Genomic DNA, 19,497 nt, shown 5'->3' with positions numbered 1-19,497 from the left:
GGATAGCGGGTATCGACTGCACCCGTAGTTGACCTACCTGTGTAGCCTCACTCTGACACCGCACGTCATTTAATGTCTACTTGATGCGAACACAGAGCTTATCGCAATTTATTTGGGCAACAAGTGTTTATCTTTCAATCCATTTGTTAATTAGTAAGCTTTCTCACAATAGAAAATCTGTGTTGAAACTTTTTGTGGTGCGTGTGTGCTTGTGTGTTTGTTTGTGTGTGTGCCAGTGCTACATGATACAAACAGTTGACGACAACGGCGTGTACTGGCTTGAGCGAAGTAGTTGTCTGTTGTCTCACACACACACTTACACACACACTAACAAACACGCTACACAAAGGCAGGTAGAAGGCGGGGTTAGGAGAAACAATGAAAATCTGGGAGAGTTTTAATTGTTATTTTTTTATCCTTCAGATAAACAAGAGATGCACGTGTTACAACCACAAACAAGATGATTGGACAATAAGTGCAGCAGTCGCTTGGGAAACTGAAAGTGTAACAGAATACAAGTGTCACAGTAGTAGCGAGAGTAACACCGCCATTACAACTGTAGTGTGTCCGCTGCTACAGACTTGTAAACACTCGTAATGAGACTCAAGTATTACTAGCGCTAGTACAGTGTACAACGTCAGCAACGCCACCAACAACACCGTGCACGTCACCGCATCAGGGGCGACAACTTTCAGTCGTCCATTGCCTAGAATTCACACACACACACTCACACACTCCTGGTTTTAGCGGCCTTCTGTCTGCATTCCTTGTATAATGAGGTGGATACAGTTGCATGCGGGTGCTGAAGGCAAGATGGATTCCGATGTGTTTCGAAATATAAATCAAGGCGACGTCCACTGTAGGCGCAGCAGTTGATACCCGCCGCCTCTCGCTCACGGATCCTGTTTTTCTTTCCCTTCCCACCCAACCTTGCGGCCCTATGCTCCTCGAGGAGTAAAAAGGAATAAATTAATCCACCCAACCGGAAGCACAGAAGTAGCTTTGTCACCGTGCACTAGACAAGTCGACACACAGATGTGTACTAGACAAGTCGACACACAGATGTTCACTAGACAAGTCGACCCATGTACTCACGTGGTGCGTTGCAGCCAAACGCACTAAACCATAGACTCTGTGTGTGACCGGCCAGACCTATGGTGCCAAGACCTTCATCAGTGTTATAATCTTTAAAAGATTAAATAGTCAAATGAATTTTTAGTGAGCATTGCTGTTTTATTTGGTAAATCTTTCCATCGTAAAATAAACTAAAAAAAATAAGGACGGGAGACAAAAGAAACTAAAAATAAGAGTTTCATCGGTTACAGATTTTTGCAAAATTATAGCGAAATTATTTGTATTCGTTTATTAGATATTTCAACTCCCAGAGTGTGAGCGAAAAGCTACTACGGTCGTAAGATTCGACCCTCTGAACACTGCATTTGTCACGGATGTTCTGGAAGTAGACTTGCAAGACCCCAAGTTCCGGGAAGCTACCAAGAAGCCTGGCATAGCGACAATGAGCTGTGGAACTGGCTGCGTCCTCAGTCAAGTCGAAAATTAAAATTTCACCAAATTTACTTATAATTCCAGCCTTTTAAGTTAAGGACTATGTTCTATAAATGTAGACTTTTATCTTACCTAAGCCGGGAAGGTTTTGAAAAGGTGATCAGATGAAATAGGTTTATCTCATTTTTGAGATGAGATTATTTATAGCTGATGTTGCAGACTGCAACTTCTTTAAAGAGAAAAAGAGGGAAAGGAGGTGAAAGAGAGAGAGAGAGCTCCTTGTAGAGAGTCAAGAGTTGTCTGCCAACTTCGTGCGAATAAGTAAAAACAGAAAATACAAGTTCATTATGGCCATCTTGTCTATTCAAGGTAGCATTTATATCGACTGACACAGGATGAGGGGGAAACACACAAACGAGATTTGAGCGAGTTGGTCTAACGGCTACTGCAATAACAAGCAGACAAAACAACCTGCCCCCCTCGGGGGAGTACAGATGCACATACACACACAGACACACACACAACCAGAGGACAAAGAGTTTCACACTTTGTTGACAGTCCACGTGTTAAAGCAGGCTACATGGATGACTTTAACTAAGTGTCCTATAAATGGCTGGGTCACATGGTCCTAGCAACTAATAATCAACTTCGGCAGCTGCAGCATCTAACGTCTGTGAAGTATCAGGTAATCTTACAAGCCACCAGTCCTCCCACCCCGAAATAGTCCGGTGGGGAAAAAAATATTTACTCTTCCATTTAGGCGACAACCCTATCAGCATGTCACGACACTTACCTTGTGACAACAGGATGTCACGACACTCACCTGTGTGACACCAGCATGTCACGACACTCACCAGTGTCACACGACATTTACCTTCTGACAAAAAGATGTCACGACATTCACCAGTGTGACACTACATTCACCTTGTGACACCAGCATGTCACGACACTCACCATCGTGACCACCACCACCGCATGCAGCGGCATGTCACGACATTCATTCACTAAGCTAATGACACAAACACTAATTTGAGCGACGAACACCAGAATCTTAGAGTCATTCACTTCTACCTCCCGACTGTCATACTGGACACAGTGTCACTGCCATGTAACTGTCTGGCTTAGTTCTGTCACGTGACGCTATGACACTGAACTGCGGCTGCTGGCGTGCAGTCTGTACATGACACTTTGTCACTGACATACAGGTGCCAGCGGTAACACGAAACCTTTGACATTTTAACTTAGGACACAAAGTGTCATTGGCAGCCAGCGTCAGCGGTGACATCAGGAGGGTGTCAGTTCACAAAGTGTGTTTGAAGCAGCTTGGCAAGCAACCTTGTCACACACGCGCTTACACACATACAAAGGCACCCGAGTCCTGTGGACAACATCGACATCCATGACACGCCGGCAGTATCCACACCATCGACTCCTTGCACGTCGCCACACCAACCACCAGGATGTAGCCAGGCTTCTTCTTCGTCCACCCTGATGGCAGCTGGGTTGGCCACATTCTTCGTCCACCCTGATGGCAACAGTCTTGGTGGCAAGAAGGTTGAACCTCAAATCGGGAATCAAGAGGTTCGGCCAAAACTCTGGGATCAGTCTTGTTGCCCAAACTTCTGGCACCAGTCACATGTTCAACTGCCGACCCGTCTAGAGCCAACGGAACATCGGGACCAACTGAGGACGGAAGTATTCAAGAGACAGGTGTGTGACACAAACATCAGGTAAGATGAGACATGTCTGGCACTACAGGGTCTGTCCACTGCCACGTCCTAGTCAAAGGCACTTGGCTGACAAGAATCATTGCTAGAAAAACCGTTGGCATTCTGGAAGTCTTAGCTGTCCCCGGTCAGAGCTGCTTATTGAGCAAAATCTCCCACATGATCATGTGACCTGTGACGTAGAGAGGAAGAAGGTGTTCGAGGGTTCGCGGGTGGTCACGTGTCAGCAGCAGGCATCCTGGGATTCCGAGTCGACGATGTCTGGGAGGGAGGGGTTGGTGGAGGTGACGTTGTCGGCCATGATGGGCTTCAACTGCCCGTCCACCTTGTCCTTGACCAGCTTAGTGCCCTTGACCCGCTTCCACTTCATCCGCCGGTTCTGGAACCACACCTTTACCTGTAACACAGGGTTACAATGTAATCAATCAATCAATCAATGTAATCAGTTCAACTACCTACATCACCGTGTAAGATTTGCTTAGGCCTTGTCCTAAATATAGAAATCAAATATCAATCAATTATAATTAGGCCAAAATGTTTTAAAAAATGACTTATACACTTTTAACTTTAATTTCCACAACATTTCTAAGGCAGGACTAAAGAAAATAAAGCAACATAAATATTCAACTGTACACATCATCATCATCTACGAGCTCCGTGCCATCCGCCTCGTTATTTGTCAACAAAAGACTGACAGTCTGGTCTGTGTATTCATTCTACCAAGACTTGACTTCTGTAATTCCTTGGTCTCAGGCTGTCCCTCATATGGTCTCTACAAACTTAAGAAAGTACAGAGTTCTCTCTGCTGCACGCCTGATACTCAAAGAGGAAAAAAACAAAAACAAAAACAAAGGCGGGTCCGTGTCACTCCTCTCCTTCGTTCTCTTCACTGTCCGTCCGTTCGTACATTCAATGCACGTTGTCTGCGCTGTGCTTTAATTTCTTTGAAGATACTTGTCCTGCTTGTTTCCCCCCACATCCCAACCAGAACCCTCCGTTGTCCTCTGACCTGCGCACTCTGTCGCCTGTCACCCTAAAAATAACGACACGTCACCGGCTATTTTTAGCTGCGGTGCAGCAAAGCAGTGAAACTCATTTCCGTTTCCTATCCGCCATTTGCCCACAATTGAATCTTGTAAACTTGCATTACAACACAGCTTTTCCTGTTAGAACTACTTCTACACACAGTCCACTACTCATTTGTTCTCTCTCTCCTTCACACACACACACACTTCGCCGCTCTCTCTCTCTACAGCTTGTCTCCCTTATATTCATGTTGACACCATCTTGAGCATGTGTTCAACAGTCTCCACTCTAAAGTGTTTGTGCTTTTATGTCTTTACTCCTTTGACTCACGGAAACAGTTAAAAAATGTATATATAAGCTTTTGTTTGAAATGTAAGAGGATGCACTCAGAAACCGTCGACCCTGGACCCTTCATCCTTCCTCCCTAGAGCACGTGACACCAGGACTACGATTAAACTGACTTCTTTAGTTTTGCTGACTTTCTGACATTGCTGTACACAATTTGCTTTTTATTCTGTTGACAACACACACTTGCAGTCACATTGACCTCCCTGTGTCCTGCTGTATTCTTCCTTCTATCACAAGACTAGGGTCTGATAGCCTGTCTCCTCGGGGAGAACACTCTCTCCAACACTCCAGTCCCCCACCCACCTCACCACCTCCCAGAAATCTGTAATCTCGCTTTACGAGCGGCGAAATTCACGACGAAGACGACGATGTTGTACTAAATGAATAATCGTTCCTTGTCTCGGCTGTCTTGCCCAATCTCCTCCTGTCAGAAATCAAAGGAAGGACAGATAAATGGAGAACAGAAGAGTAAAGACGGACACAACAGATGTTGCAGCAGACTCAACGACCCGCTTCCCATCAGTCCTCCCAGCCTGCACCTGTCTGCAGCAGTGACGTAAGCTGAAGGAGACTCCCCTCCCCTACACACACAGACAGACACTCACACACATACACACACATACACACTCACACGGACTCACACATACACAGACTCACACACACCACCACACACATACACACACTCACTCTCACACACACCAAGTCCCTGTAACTTGCTGAAGTTTCTCTCACCTGTATTTTTTCCCTCGTTCTACCTCGACAGCAACACTTTTAGAAATTTTTTCCAATATTTCACTTAAAACTTTGTTGATTATTTTTTCTCGTGGGACTACTTGCGGCGGAATGATAAGCGCCATCACCACCTTATCACTCTCTTTTACTCCTTAATTGAATATTCTGCTGCTAGATAACTATTCCAAAAAGCAAGGCTATAATTTTTAATTCTCGAGTTAATAGTTTCTTCTGCTCACAAATTTTTACACATTTTTCCATCAACTTTTTCTGCAATCATGACTAACACCGTTCATATTAATTTTTTCCATTTTATGGACATGTAGAGCCTATTTCTTTGTGGTTCAAGTAGATGAATGACAACTCTGGTAGAAGGTCAAAAGTTTAAAAAAGTTAAATTTTAAACCGCGTGGGGCAATGGAGAACCAAATATATTTTGATAATGATGGCAGAACAGCAGTTCGCAAAGAAAAGAGAAACAGAAAAAACAAGAGACAGACTTTTGTAGCTGATACAATATTATTTACAGAGTGTAACCCATCGATTCTCTTTAGCATGGTGGACAGACCTCGGCTGTCACCAACATGGACTTTTCCAGCAAAAGACTTTTAAAACTTTAAGAGCTCTGATTGTAGGATGTTTAAATTCTGCCAGGTCTTGTCCTGTTCTTTCTGACTGAGAACTTTATGGCGGGGTTGACTTTTGTGAGGGTATCCTGACTCGCCCCAGTGCTTCTGACAGGTGAGGACTGTGTGGTCTACCTGGAGTGACTCACCTGTCGCTCGGTGAGGTCGAGGGCCACGGCCAGCTCGTAGCGCCGCAGTCGTGTCAGGTAGTTGTGCAGCGCGAACTCCTTCTCCAGCTCCGTGATCTGATGCTTGGTGAAGGCCGTCCGCTCCTTGCGGGGCTTGGCGCTCAGGTCCAGCTTGTAGGGGTCAGGGACATCTGAGGACGGGGTCAGACAAGAGAAAGGTCAACATGGACATGTTTGCAATCAAGCAATCATCTCGACCATCAAAACCTAAGGCGGGCATAGCTCGACAGTTGGAGAACATCAGCAACACGTTGGACGTCAACAGAACACAACAGCGACAAGTATGTGTGGCAATAGCAAGAGCGCATGCGCGTACACACAAACACACAAACACACGCACACGCACTCGTGTCGTCACCACAACACCTGTAGCCGAGTCACCTTTGCCACAATATTTTTTCTTTCATCGCTAAAGTGAGACAAAAGCCGAGCTCAAGACATCTGTCACATTTTTCTTGCGAGTGGAGGCCGCCAGGACCTGGTTCGGGCAAAGAGACGGAACTTAGATCGCCGATCATCATGAAACCAGTTCGAACGAACCTAAACCACATCTAGAAAGGGAAAGATCACTCAGTTAAGACAGCGCTTAACGATGGTGTTATCTTGTTTTATTTCTAAAATTAATTTATTTCAAATAACGAAAAGAGAACGCCGCTCTTCGGATCCTAGCAGTAAGGTTTGTGACAAAACTATAAAAATGTCGCAAATTTAACAAATTCCTTCGGTGATCTACTGAAAGAGAAAGAAATATAAAATATTAAAAATCAGGTCGGACTCGAGTTTTGAACCCGCGACCTTTAATTCCACCTGTAAGGTTACTGAAATCAAAATTTTTCTTGCAGAACTAATTACATGTATGTGAAAAAAGTTGAAGAAATGATTGTCGACGACTGAAACGAACAAACATGTGAGATTACAATGGCGCCTTCCTATGACATGACAGACCACGTGACACCGTCACGGCACATAGAGTGACATGACAGACCACGTGACACGTCACGGCACGTACAGTGACATGACAGACTACGTGACACCGTCACGGCACGTACAGTGACATGACAGACCACGTGACACGTCACGTACAGTGGCATGACAGACCGCGTGACACGTCACATACAGTGACATGACAGACCACGTGACACGTCATAACACGTACAGTGAGGCCCAAGACGTGGTAGAGACGTAGCTGCAGCCTCACGTCTGTTTCGAGGTCGACGTGATCTGAAAACAAACACGCTTCAGGCGACGAGATCCCGTGAGAAAGGCGTGTTTTTGCGATGTAAAAAACAAACAAACAGATTAGGTTTGAGTACACTCTGCCGTCTGCATGGGAGGAAAAACAACGGTCATTTTATTTTAAAATTCCAAGTGCAGATGTGAGTGTTGTGGCTAAGACAGGAGCACGAAGGCTCGGAATTTTAAAATAATGTTTTGAAACTCTGTACGTAAACAGAAAAATTGCAATATATATCAACTTTACTCTGGAACAGAATTTTAAAAGGCCGGGCAAATGCCATCTATGTTAAAAAGACAAAAAGACAATTTACACAATTACAGCCACTACACGGGTAGGTGATAAACATGGGAGAAACTGGAGATTACATCGATACGAAACTTGAGGAATTCCGTTAATAGCTTTTTGAATATAAGAGAACGAGAATAATAATAATAGCAACAGAAGATGGTGATGAAGAAGAAAAAAACCAGCAACAACTTCTTTAGGAAAATGATAGAAACTAGATATACTATTTAATGTGCCCTTGTTACTTGGATGTGTCCTTGTTACTTGGTTTTTATATTTTTCTTTCCTTCGTCATCAGTATTGTTGTTTATCCTTCCGTCATTCATATGCTGTTTGCTTGTTGTTCTGTCCCTCATATGTTCCCCATGTCTTGTTCTTGTTCTTAAGCGCTATGAGCTTGCTCCTTAGGAGTGTGGGTTTGCACTTTACAAAGTTTGAGTTGTTTATTATTATTATTATTATTATTATTATTATTATTATTATTATTTTATTATATGAATTATTCGAGATAAGTGTATTAAAAAATTAAGGAAACAGAAAATGTATCAACACGAAAATATTGTTACAAAATTCTAGTTATAAGGTACACGTGAAACACCCCGAGACTATACACACTGAAATGGCAGCACGTGCATCATTTGTACATACGACGGGTGGCTGTTTGATCACATGACGAAAATTGTTTCTGAAAAAAATCTTCGCCTGTCTATTCATCATTACTTGTGGAAGAAAAATCATGGACTTGGAATTTAAAAAGGAGAATGATTATCTATATTATAAACTATCGCGAGTGAAAAATCATTTTCAGATCAATATTTTTCATCAAAATATATTAATTCCCCAAACATGAGTGAACAACTCGCAAGATACGAACTCTGGAGGCCAGGATCTGATTTCTCGTGACGTCATGAAAGGGAGGCCTTCTGATTGGACAACGTTTAAACTCGCACAGCGGCGGCCTCCAGTGGCGTAGGAAATTAAAAGTTAGTTCATCAACGTGTGGAAGTTGTGGAAGAATTATATTCACTATTGTTGTTTGAAGAGACTCTGTAGCGGGTGGCCATTGTGCTCAAGCTGTGAGTCAAGTATCTGGGACTCAATACTCACGCTGCACCGCAACGATCGCCACTTGAGAAGAGAAAGGCGGGAACCTGTAAACATTCCTGTCAAACTTCTAGGTTTTTAATGATTATCAACCTGCATTTGCTTATTATCTCACATTTATATTGTATAAGTGTATGTTTGGTATTCATTACTTTTGTATTTATTTTCTATGTAATATTGTATTGCATTTATTTCTGCTATACTTATTGCCAATGTGGGTTCAGTTGATCGAACTTCCCAATTCGAGGCGGTTTGGTACAAAATATAGACACATAGACAGAACTGAATGAAAAAGAGTAACGCCACCTACCGGAGATGGGTGATCCGCTATTAGGCGCTGGTTAATCACACTTACATTTGATTTCTGAGAGGTTTTATAAGTGGATTGCACTGGTGTGTGTGTGTGTTTGTATACATGTGTTTGTGCGTGTGTCTCGCGCGCCTAAATACAGTGGTGCACGCAGTTGGACAAAAAGGGGGGGGAAGGGGCTGGGAGGATCTCGCTTGTCTGTGACGAGTGCTTGATGCCCTGTGACAACTGTCCTCCCTACTCCACTCTGTGACCCGCCCTGGCAGGTGACAACATCCGCGCGGCGCAGTCACCGGCACCGAGTCGTTTGATGTGCAGGAGAGAACGAGAGAATTTTGGGGAAGGAGGGACTGTAGGAGACGGTTGGGGTGGAGGGAACTGGACGGATGGACTCACCATCTGTTCAAATCGGTGACTTCAAAGACCTCCAAAGACGAGGGAGGAGAGGATTCTTTGGGTCACGGTGTCCTCCATGCTTGGAAAAGCAAAACGCGCTTCAAAGGGAGGAAACTTGCTTGGCTTCCTGCAAGCCCCTCACTCCCCCTCCCCCTAGCTGGATGGCGAGGACTTGGGCAGAACCGTCAGCGCCCACTTGTGTGTTTTTAAACATTCGATAGCGCTGCTTACCAGACCTGCTTCCTTCAACTCTCGCAGTGAAAAAGCGGAAGGAATTGAAAGTTTGGGATGCCATGTCCTTCCACCAGAAACTTATAGAGGGGAGGCAAGTGTGAGAATTACTCCCCTTGCAACAACTGCACTGAGGCGGCTTCAGCTGAAGCATCTCACACTGTCGCAGTCACACCCCGTGTACTGTCTCCTGTGAGTGAGAGAGAACACACAGACAGACACACAGACACACACACACAGTCACACCCGTGTGCTGTCTCCTGTGAGTGAGAACACACACACACAGAGTCACACCCGTGCACTGTCTCCTGTGAGAGCGGGAACACACACACATTGAGAACCCGAGAACACTGTAGAATGTTTTTGACAGTTCACACCACTCACCAGAAACTAATGGATGGACCCTGTACCCAAAAGCTTGCCCACGATTCAAACAGGAGAGTGAAACGGGATGTTGTCATGCCAACGGATTGCGAGTTTATAGGATTTTGTTTGTTTTTATTTCTTTGTTTTGTTTGTTTGTTTTTTTGTTTGAGATTGCTTTAAGACTTTTTATTTTTGTTTTTCTTTTTTATTTAAAAAAAAAATTTATTTGTTTTTTTTTTTTTTTTTTTGCTTGAGATTGCCTTAACATGTGAACACTGATAAACTCTTGCGGAAAATTAGAAAGAACGGTAAGGCACGACCTGGGATAATTCAAATTCCTAAAATACTGAGCGAACACACAAACACCATCTGTCTATCAATATGTATGGACATGAAAACAAATTCCAAATATGCTTTGAAAACACAAACACATCAGCTGTTTCGCGTCCAGTCACGAACTCAGGCGAGGTGGACCGAAAAATTGTACCGGACTAGAGTTTTGAACCCGCGACCTTTGATCCTACCTGTAAGGTTACTGCTGCCGTCAAAGGTGAGTAAAATAATGAATGACCAGATGAACGACGTATGCGATGCGGGTTTACAAGATCAAGAAATATTTCATATAAAAAGTAAAATGCTACTGAATCCTCCGCACGTGATTGTGAGGTGGTGGGGATGGACAATAAATACCAACAGACATGGTAAATAGTGAGTGGCTAGCTGGGTCAAACAGACAAACGCTGTTTGAGCTGCTCAGTGTGATGTCTGTACCACAACTCGGTTCCTCACTGGAGGGTTCTCCGTAGCCAAACCTCATCTTCGCTACCGCGGTACGCGGGGTGGGGCTGGTGGTGGCTGGGGTGGTGGGGTGGTTGTGGGTGGCTAGGGGTGCTAGGGTTCCTGGGGTGGGGTGAAAGGAAACATTGGGCGCGTTAACGAGCGCACGTGCGTCAGGCGCGCGGCCTTATCGTGCATACTCATCGCATAGCCCGCGGCCGGGCGTGACAGCCCGCCTGCCAACCTGCAGACTCTATCTGGCGACGAGAGTGACGGGCCTTGCCGCGCGCAGCCTACGTCGCCAGGCGGCGTTGCGCAACAGTCGGCGTCAACCGTCAGCATCCGTCGCTTCTACCCGCTTAGCGAGCCCGGGTATTGGTCAGGGTGGGGCGCCGTCTACCCGCTTAGCGAGCCAGTGCACTGACAGATCCATATGAGTACAGTGAAACATTTATAGAACTACAAGACTATTCTAAGACTAACTTAAATCATAAATAATTAGTTCTCAAAATCCCCAAAAATTAATCAGTAGAAGTCTGAACAAGATTTTCAAACTTTTATGTTTTAATTTGTCAGATTTTGTTATTTTTGTAAATTTAGAGTAAAAGCAAGGTATGTAGATATAAAGTTCATTACGCAGCTTATTGCTAATTGTTTCCAATGGAGTATGGGAACTTTTTATTTTTCAGCATGTTTTTTTTTGTTTTTTTTTGTTTTTTTTGTGCTGTCAATCTGATTCTAAAATGATTCCTTTCGTTTAGATTTTTAAAATAGATATTACCTCTGTCATTGAGGTTATTTCAAACTAGGTTGCTGCTTTTTCGAGAAACGGCAAAACTAGTCTGTCATTGAACGAACGATACAAGATTGCTGTCATCATCATCAAAACAAGTCCTTGCACTGAATGAACCCTTGAGGCCGGAGTTATGAAGCTTGGGGAAGTCGTTACCCTTGGTCAACATTTAGAGTAAAATTATTCAGTTCCGAAGACCATCAGCAGTAGTCATACAACGTACAGAACGTCAGTCGGCTACCATGACAACAGTGTCTTCAGACCGGAACGCCAGGTGATGCGGCGACACCTGGTTAGGCTCCCTCCTCGCTTCTTGACGAGGCAACAGCTGGTGCTCTCCCTCCCACTGACACCTGGCCGCTGGACCTCCCAGCATGCTCCAGGACTGCCCACCCGGCTCCTCCGCACTACTGGCCGGCGGGTAGCGGAGCGTGGCGAGGCCCGCTCACTGATACGCATCAATGGAAGTGTGATCGCCGCTTGATGGCTGTCCACCCCAGGTGTGAGAGAACTAATTACTGGCCAGTTAAACGCTTTCACAGACGCGGAGCACGTGGGAGGAACAGGGTGGGGTAATCGAGTGCTGGCTTCTCGTACAACACCACTACAACCGCGGGGAGATAACTGGCAAGGGGAGTGAAGTGGAGTGGAACAGACTGGATGATGTTCCATGCGCAAGGAGGGTTAATGGGGACAGCAAGAGAACAATCTGACAAAAATCTCCAAACATAGAGGTCATCGCGATAACCACGTCGATCAGAAAGTCGATATCGGTCTTCAAGCACGAATAGGAATGGCTCACCGTGCCAAGCTATTTAGCGATGGCACCCTTCATGCGTTATTGTCTGAGCACGCACGGTGTGCACACATGCCCCAGCCTGCCCCAGACACCTGCTCTGAACCAACGGGCTGTGAGTGAACACTTTTTTAAAATTAAGAAGTGTTTGAACTTTACAATGAAGACTAAATATTTCTGCTTGTGGATGAGCGGCAATGACAGGTGTTTTGAGTATAACCCTGAGGTCAGAGGAAATATCAAAGTGATCCACGAAAGAAAAAGCAGCAATGCAATAGAATATCAAAGCAATCAGCAAGTCATCTGCCAGGTGTAACTGGCCAGGTGGAGAAGGTATGTTGTGGGGTTGGGGGTTGGGGTTGGAGGGGTTTAGCTGTGATGTAACTACCACGTGAACTTTACTGGCAACTGCGACATCCCTGGAACAGACGGGTTTTGAAGACGAGATGCGGACACACCTGGAAAACAAGAGAGGCGAGGTAGGAAATTACCTGTAACCTATTTTCTTCGCCGTCTCGCGGGCGTAAATCAGACCCGCTGCATGCCGCTGTCACACGCGCACATCTCGCACGCTAACGGAACACGTCACGTGACTGACATGGCGGTGCTGAGCTGCAACTGCCGGGATGGCCACCACGGGCCTGGGGATCGAGACGAACAAGCATCCGACAAGATGTAACGACTACAATACGATTATTGTTATTGTGGAGGCGGTCAGTGGTGGGGCACATCATCGAGTGTCCAGTGTGTGCGAGCGCGCGCGTGGCCGGACATATTAAGACAAAACAAAAAGAAAGACAGAAGGAGAAATTCATGAGCCTGGTCATCCCGCTGTGGCTGAGATAACAGACAATAATTCCATCTGCACCCCATACAACCAGTGATTTCAGTTAGCGAGGACATTACAGAAGGACGTAAGCATGGAGCATCCAACAACAGAACTGTGGCCGTTGGGTCTCTGGTGTCCATGACGACCGCCTGCGTGCAGAGTAATACGGGTACCGACCGGGGTACAGGCTGGAAATTATTCTGGCCCAGAACAGAGTTTTCAAGTTTATGAGGAGCAGTACTCTACATCAGTACCCTACCTAACGACTCGTCCGCAAGTTTTTGTTTGTTTGTTTGTTTGTTTTTTACTGTGTGCACTTTATGCCACATCCCGGGTTGTGGCTGCAGCCTGTAACCATGCTACAACTGCCAGAAGCTTTTTTTTCGCTCCTAACCTATCCCTCTCTGTCAATGCGGTAGGTACGAGACCTCTGCTCTGTCTGAACTCGGCCGAGACAAACTGGCGTGCTGTCTGATTCCTCCCCAACATTTGCTGGCATAAAACGAGTCTTTTTGTGGAGCTTTCACGAGCGATGGTGAGTCGTGCCCCTTTGAGTCGAGAATGAACCGCCATGTTTTTTGGGGGAGGCTGGGATATCAGTCGCTCTCATCTGTGTTCTCTCACGTGCATCTTTCGAGCGCACACACGCGCACACACACGCGCGCGCACACACACACACACTAAGATGCCAGACTCAACCACGAGGGTGAGCCGCGATAGTTAGCAGCTTTGCTTTGGTGTTTGGACTAAAGAAACGAGTCTTGGAGACATGACAGCCAAGTCCAAGTCGTCAAGTTCACTCATCATCGTGTGAGCATCAAGAACAAGATGGAAGAAACGCAAGCTGTGTAGTCAGTGCGCTCTGTGATGTTGATAATTAATTTCTGTTGACTATAAAGTCTGTGTCCTGAGTATCTTTCATGCAGTAATAATAATAATCATGAACATTACTTGTAGACTGGAGCTCTGATGTTACAAGAAACTAATACAGCTCTTTACCGCCGCCACCACCACCACCACCAAAAAGGCCTATAACATCAGTAGGTACCATCCTCTCCCCTCTAAAACCGGTTTCTGACAAAAATTCGCCTCCTTCCCCCACTTTCCCCGCATCCCTTGTTCCTGTGGGTGTGTGTAACGCGATACCCGCGGGCGCCGTTGCTAGGGACCAAAGCTAAGCTAGACACCGGGTACCTCCGCTCTTCCTCCGCCTGACGCACGTTGTTCTGTGTGCGTGTGTGTGTGTGGATGGAGTACAGCCACAGACTTCTATGATCTGTAAGTCTGTGAGTACAATGCACTCCCTCGTCTGCTCACACCTACAACCAGTCGCCATTAACTCTTGACGATCCAGGATTTCTTTCTCAATCACAGAGTAAATGCGGGTGGTTCGATTTCAAATAATCCATTCCCCTTTGAATGATTTTTTTAGTAATTGTTCGAAACTATTTTGGATGATTACCCATAAAATTATGTTTAGCATCAAAATGGTTTTCACTTCCATTCTCTCCTGTTTTGCACGTGGTACCTTCATTGCTCCCGGGGTAACAAGTGGACGGTTCATCCCGCAACTGTTTGTTCTCGTCACGGTTTTCTCTTATTACTTCAGGGCCGCTACTGTTCCACTCTTTTTAATCTTTAAACTGGGTTGTGAAAAATCACGATTCAAGAAAATTCATTTAAATAAATTGTTTCTGCCGCAAAGGCTCCAGACCATGGGGATGATGATGTGTGGATGGGACCAGTGGGATGGGGCAAGCCGCGGTGTTGATTTGTGTGTGTGTGGGTGGGTGGGTAGGAAGTGGGGTATTTATTTGAAATTTCTCTTTGGCTTCATAATCTGTTACTGTCGTCGCAGCTTAACACAAGTGTAGCTGACGGGTGCAAGCGATGAAAAGTACCCATCCCCTGTATCTGTACCGAAGTCACCAGACTGGTAACATCCGTACATTGCTGGGTTGAGACCTTCACATGTATATGATGAATTAAAATACAGATGTATTTATGATTTTGTTTTTTCAAATCTGCTGTGAGGACAAACAGCTCATCTGATGTTAGAAACCACCACCTGGTCTGTACATACACGACAGGAATTGTTTCCGAGGCTACCTTCAGCGGAAGTTGCCAGCAACATTTTTCAGTGTTTGGGACGAGTTGTCTACTCCCTCCCTCCAGTTGTGACTGACTACGAAGGACACGTTTGTCGCTTAACGAGCGTGGGATGCTGTGACTATGAAAAAATAAAATTCCTCTAGTTTAAAAAAATGGTCTTGTTTCAAGAAAGCTGTAAACATGGGTTGTAGCTGTTATCGCCGCCTTTGCATCATTTCCGGGTCGACATTTTTGTCGTTGTTGCTGGAGGATCGGTGGCCGCCTCGCGCGTGGATTGTGACATTTCCAGCTGCTGCTGCTAGGAATCCTCGTATTGCTACAACCACGAGCTTTCTTATGTTGTTGTATATGAAGAAAAGTGTGTGTGTGAACAGAATTGTGCATCTCACAATTTTTCTGTTACACAAAACCCATCCACTTGAAGTTTCTAGGATGATGGCAAGAATATGAAGGGAAGAATACACTTTATGCTAACATCCGGGTGGATGGATATCCCGCATATTGTAGCTTACAAAACAGCAGGAAAACGGTGCAGAATGTTCTGTAAACAAATGAAAATATATGATCCTAGACAGGATATGGTAAAAACTATGGCAGTGCTGAAATAAATGAGAGAATCTTCTTCCAGTGTTTCAACCCCAAGAGGTGTGGGCGGATCCGGGAAATGTTCTGGAGAAGTAAGAAAATCGCGTTTTTCTTTCTTTTTTTACAAAGGAACCCTTGAAGGAAAATCTAGACTGCAAAATGTTTCTTCCTGTTTCTCGACCACTTTTCTGCGTTTTATTAATTTTGTTTTTTGCTTTTTGGTTTGTTTTGTTTTTCAACAGAAACAGGGGCGGGGAGCAGGGTCAGGATTTTTTTACTTTGCTTTCGCTTTGGTGGATTTTTTTTTTTTGGAGGGGGGGGGTGGTGACTGAGAGAACACAAAGGCTTCCTCCCCTATTGCCCCTACAAAACAATTGTTCAAAGTCCGGTAACAATATTAAATCAAAGTAAAATTAACGGGTTGTTCTTTAAAAACTGTTTAAAGATTTAGTTGAAGCACAGATTACAATGGAGCTATTCCAGGGTGAAGAACAGTTTTCCTGATAATTGTAATTTAATTTTTTACAGAAAACTATTGGCTAATTAAAATATTAAATGTTCAGTCTGGGTAGATTGTGACCACTCGACAAAGGTTGAATGGAAGTGAGAGAAAGAATAGATGTCTGCGTGCGCCTCTGTGTTTGTGTGTGTGTTGACGGTCAAGCGAACAGGATAAACAAAAATCCGGCCCAAACAAATTCCTTGTGTTAAAATCAACAAAAAACCAAGGCAGACATTATACAGAATATTGTTTAAAAGTGTGTGATGCTGAACCTTTTAGGAACCGTATCAACGTTGACCGAAACCAGCAGAAACATGGCAGCACTCACTTTTTAGTCAGCAAAGACTTAGAGACATGAGAGAATATAGAGAACATGTACTTCATGAGTCTGAATACTCTCTAATCCTCTCTCGTCCACCTTTCGTGAACTTGTTACAATAAGCGAATATTAGCATGTTTCTCTGTAGCTTGTAATATCAAAAGGTTTTACCTGTGAATGTCTGACAACCGCAGTAAACAACTGAACTGTGTTTCTGCGGTAATTACATCCAGTGTCAAAGTGACAAGCTGTTGATGAACAATAACTCTCGGCTGTGAAATAAAATGAGTACCGACAGCTTTCACCCACAAAAATGTGCCTAAAGCGAACTTCTCCCCTTCCCACACCTTTCTCCCCTCCCCCTCCTCCCCCCCCCACACTATTGCATACAATAAACAAAAGGTGAAAGGAGCCATGATGCTGTCTTACCTTTGGGTTTGTTTTCTTTTTTGTCGAGTTCTGGCGACAGACACGTGGAGGAGGGAGAAGGTGAAGATGCACACAGGTAAGTCCCGTTTGTCATCGAATCGTACCCCCCAGTCCGCGGTGGAGGGGGTTGAGGAGGATAGGGCGAGGCCAGATCCTTGGGGGAGGGTGTGACGGGGAAGTAGTGGCTGGCTGAGGTCCGGAAGCCGTTGAGCGAGCGGTCAACGCCGAGGTGATGCGAGTACATCCCCTGCATCAGCCCCCAGTCACTGGCGTAGGACGGGTACCCGCCCGCTCCCCCTCCCTGCATGCAGTCGGCGAAGGGGGTGGCCCTCGGCAGGAAGCGTCCCATGCCGTAGCTGCATGACGTCGTCGACTGCGGCTGTCCTCGAACACCGCCAGCTCTCTCTAGTCCATCCATGACGACACCACCAGCAGCTAGCACAGACAACAACAGCAGCAGCAGCAGTGGTGGAGGCAGCGCCGGCTACTGGTGTCTAGAAACTCCAACTCTGCGTGAGTGACAAGCAAGAACACCAACAATAACAACAACAACTACGACAATCCATGCGAGGTTTCGCGCCCCGTGGCCACCACATTCAGACCGCCAGCACCAACTGTGCGCCAACAGACCAGAAGTTACAGATCCAGTGAAGGCCTTTCAGATCGACAGCCAGACGGGAGGTGGCGAACCGTGGGAAGTAACATTACTCCATCCGTCGATTGCCAGAAATCCTGGAAGCACTGACGAGGGCTAACTGCTGCTCTCTGGCACCAGACTCAGTGACACACGTCCGACTGAAGCGACTCCTACTGCAAGTTTCTTGATTTTCTTTCTCTCTTTCTCTCTCTCTCCTCCCTTGTGGTCCAACCACGCGTGTCGAGAAAAGCGATGTCGATGATGCTCGTCGCTTCCTACCCTGACACACCTTGGGGTGGGAGACAGGCCTGCGGAGCACGAGGAGGGAGCCCCCGTCGAGAGGGAAGGAGAGAGCGTGAGGCAGCGGGACCGCAGCCGATGTGCTTGTGACTGCGTGATGATGATGAGCGAGTTCTCTCCCGCTGCGCGCACAGGCTTACCTCCCCTACCAGGCCCACAGAGGCTTCCCCCGAGCGCAGGAGGAGGGAGGAGAGTGGTGGTGGATGGCGAGCGGGGGAGGGGAGGGCGATGATGGAAGGGTATTCCTCGGCTAGACGGACAGATACCGTCGAAACAAACTTCCTACGCCTCTTGAGAGGCTACAGCGGAAGGGTCTAAATAAGCAGCGGTGATGAGGCAATTAGGTGAGGGGGCTGAGTATTGTGTAAGACCTACTCCCCCTCCCCAACAAACAATGTCTCATGATCTGGTCAGCATCTGTGACGGCCATCAACAGTGAGCAAGTCTCCATGTGGACTTCCTGATGGGTAACTTCCATGGTCAGACTTCCATGGTCAGCAAAGAACAACACTTCAAAGCGCAGGGAGCAAAAGGCATCGAGTCTTCAGCTTTCTTGTGAACTGCAGCAGCAGCAGCTGCAAAAAAAAAAAAAATGTTCTCATGTTTGCTGTGCAGACTCGCGCACACACATACAGGTCCCTATCGACTAAGTGTGTTAGAGTTAGCCGATCGAGCTTTGAGTTGTTCAATCAGAGGAAGTCCAGTTATCGTTCTTCTGGCTGCTCAGTGGACGACACCATCCATATCTACCTTCCTTCCTTTCCAAACTTCTTTGTTGTTTTATTTCTTTACGTGCTTGACTTAATGTGTACGAAGTCTACGACAAAGACTACCAGAGCATCGAAGATGGAAATAAAAAAAACAGAATTTAAAACATCAAATATTTGTGAGTGAGGTGATGCAACAAGCATGGTTGTGTAATCTGGAGAACACAATCATGTTCATCTCTCACACACACACATGTACAAACACAGTTGCTCCCAAAGTGATACATGGACTGACTGACTGACTGACTGACTGACTGACTGACTGACTGACTGACTGACTGACTGACTGACTGACTGACTGACTGACTGACTGACTGACTGACTGGCATCGTGTTAATTTGTTTGAAAGTTTCATACCTATAGAGAAGTTTCATCTTATTATTTCTAACCCCAGTTCTCGCCGTCTGGCGGAGCATTCCTCTGGTGTTAGTCTCACTTCCTCTGTGTGCGGGGCCGGCGGGGCTGGTGCTGGGTGCCAGAGGCAGCCTGTGATGTGTAGCGAGCGCCTTTGGCGAGCACGCGTAACGCTTCCGAGCGCCAGCTGACGTTCCCCCCCCCACACCCCCGGT

The 19,497-nt window shown here is 45.9% G+C and overlaps 1 protein-coding gene across 1 annotated transcript; it reads right to left on the bottom strand.

Annotated features, from left to right (window-relative positions):
- Nucleotides 1-366: 366 nt before the first annotated feature.
- Nucleotides 367-18,790, bottom strand: LOC112557806 (homeobox protein MOX-2-like). Its single transcript, XM_025227859.1, has 3 exons — nucleotides 17,225-18,790; nucleotides 6,115-6,284; nucleotides 367-3,630 (listed from the first exon to the last, which is right to left on the bottom strand). Exons 1-3 carry the CDS (start codon nucleotides 17,640-17,642, stop codon nucleotides 3,457-3,459), a joined length of 762 nt encoding a protein of 253 aa, XP_025083644.1. The 5' UTR covers nucleotides 17,643-18,790; the 3' UTR covers nucleotides 367-3,456.
- Between the last annotated feature and the right edge of the window lie 707 nt (nucleotides 18,791-19,497).

Source organism: Pomacea canaliculata, linkage group LG2, assembly GCF_003073045.1.
Source record: "Pomacea canaliculata isolate SZHN2017 linkage group LG2, ASM307304v1, whole genome shotgun sequence".
Taxonomy (NCBI): domain Eukaryota; kingdom Metazoa; phylum Mollusca; class Gastropoda; order Architaenioglossa; family Ampullariidae; genus Pomacea; species Pomacea canaliculata.
The sequence above is the reverse complement of the archived record's forward strand: the minus strand, read 5'-3'. Positions and strand labels throughout refer to the sequence as shown.

Bases quoted from the DNA above. Each gene is read 5' to 3' on its own strand.
- LOC112557806 (XM_025227859.1), bottom strand. From the start codon at position 17,642: ATGGATGGACTAGAGAGAGCTGGCGGTGTTCGAGGACAGCCGCAGTCG. The intron at 6,285-17,224 runs GTAAGACAGCAT...CCCCGTCCTCAG, and splicing joins AAAAGAAAACAAACCCAAAG to ATGTCCCTGACCCCTACAAG. The intron at 3,631-6,114 runs GTGAGTCACTCC...CCTGTGTTACAG, and splicing joins TCGACCTCACCGAGCGACAG to GTAAAGGTGTGGTTCCAGAA.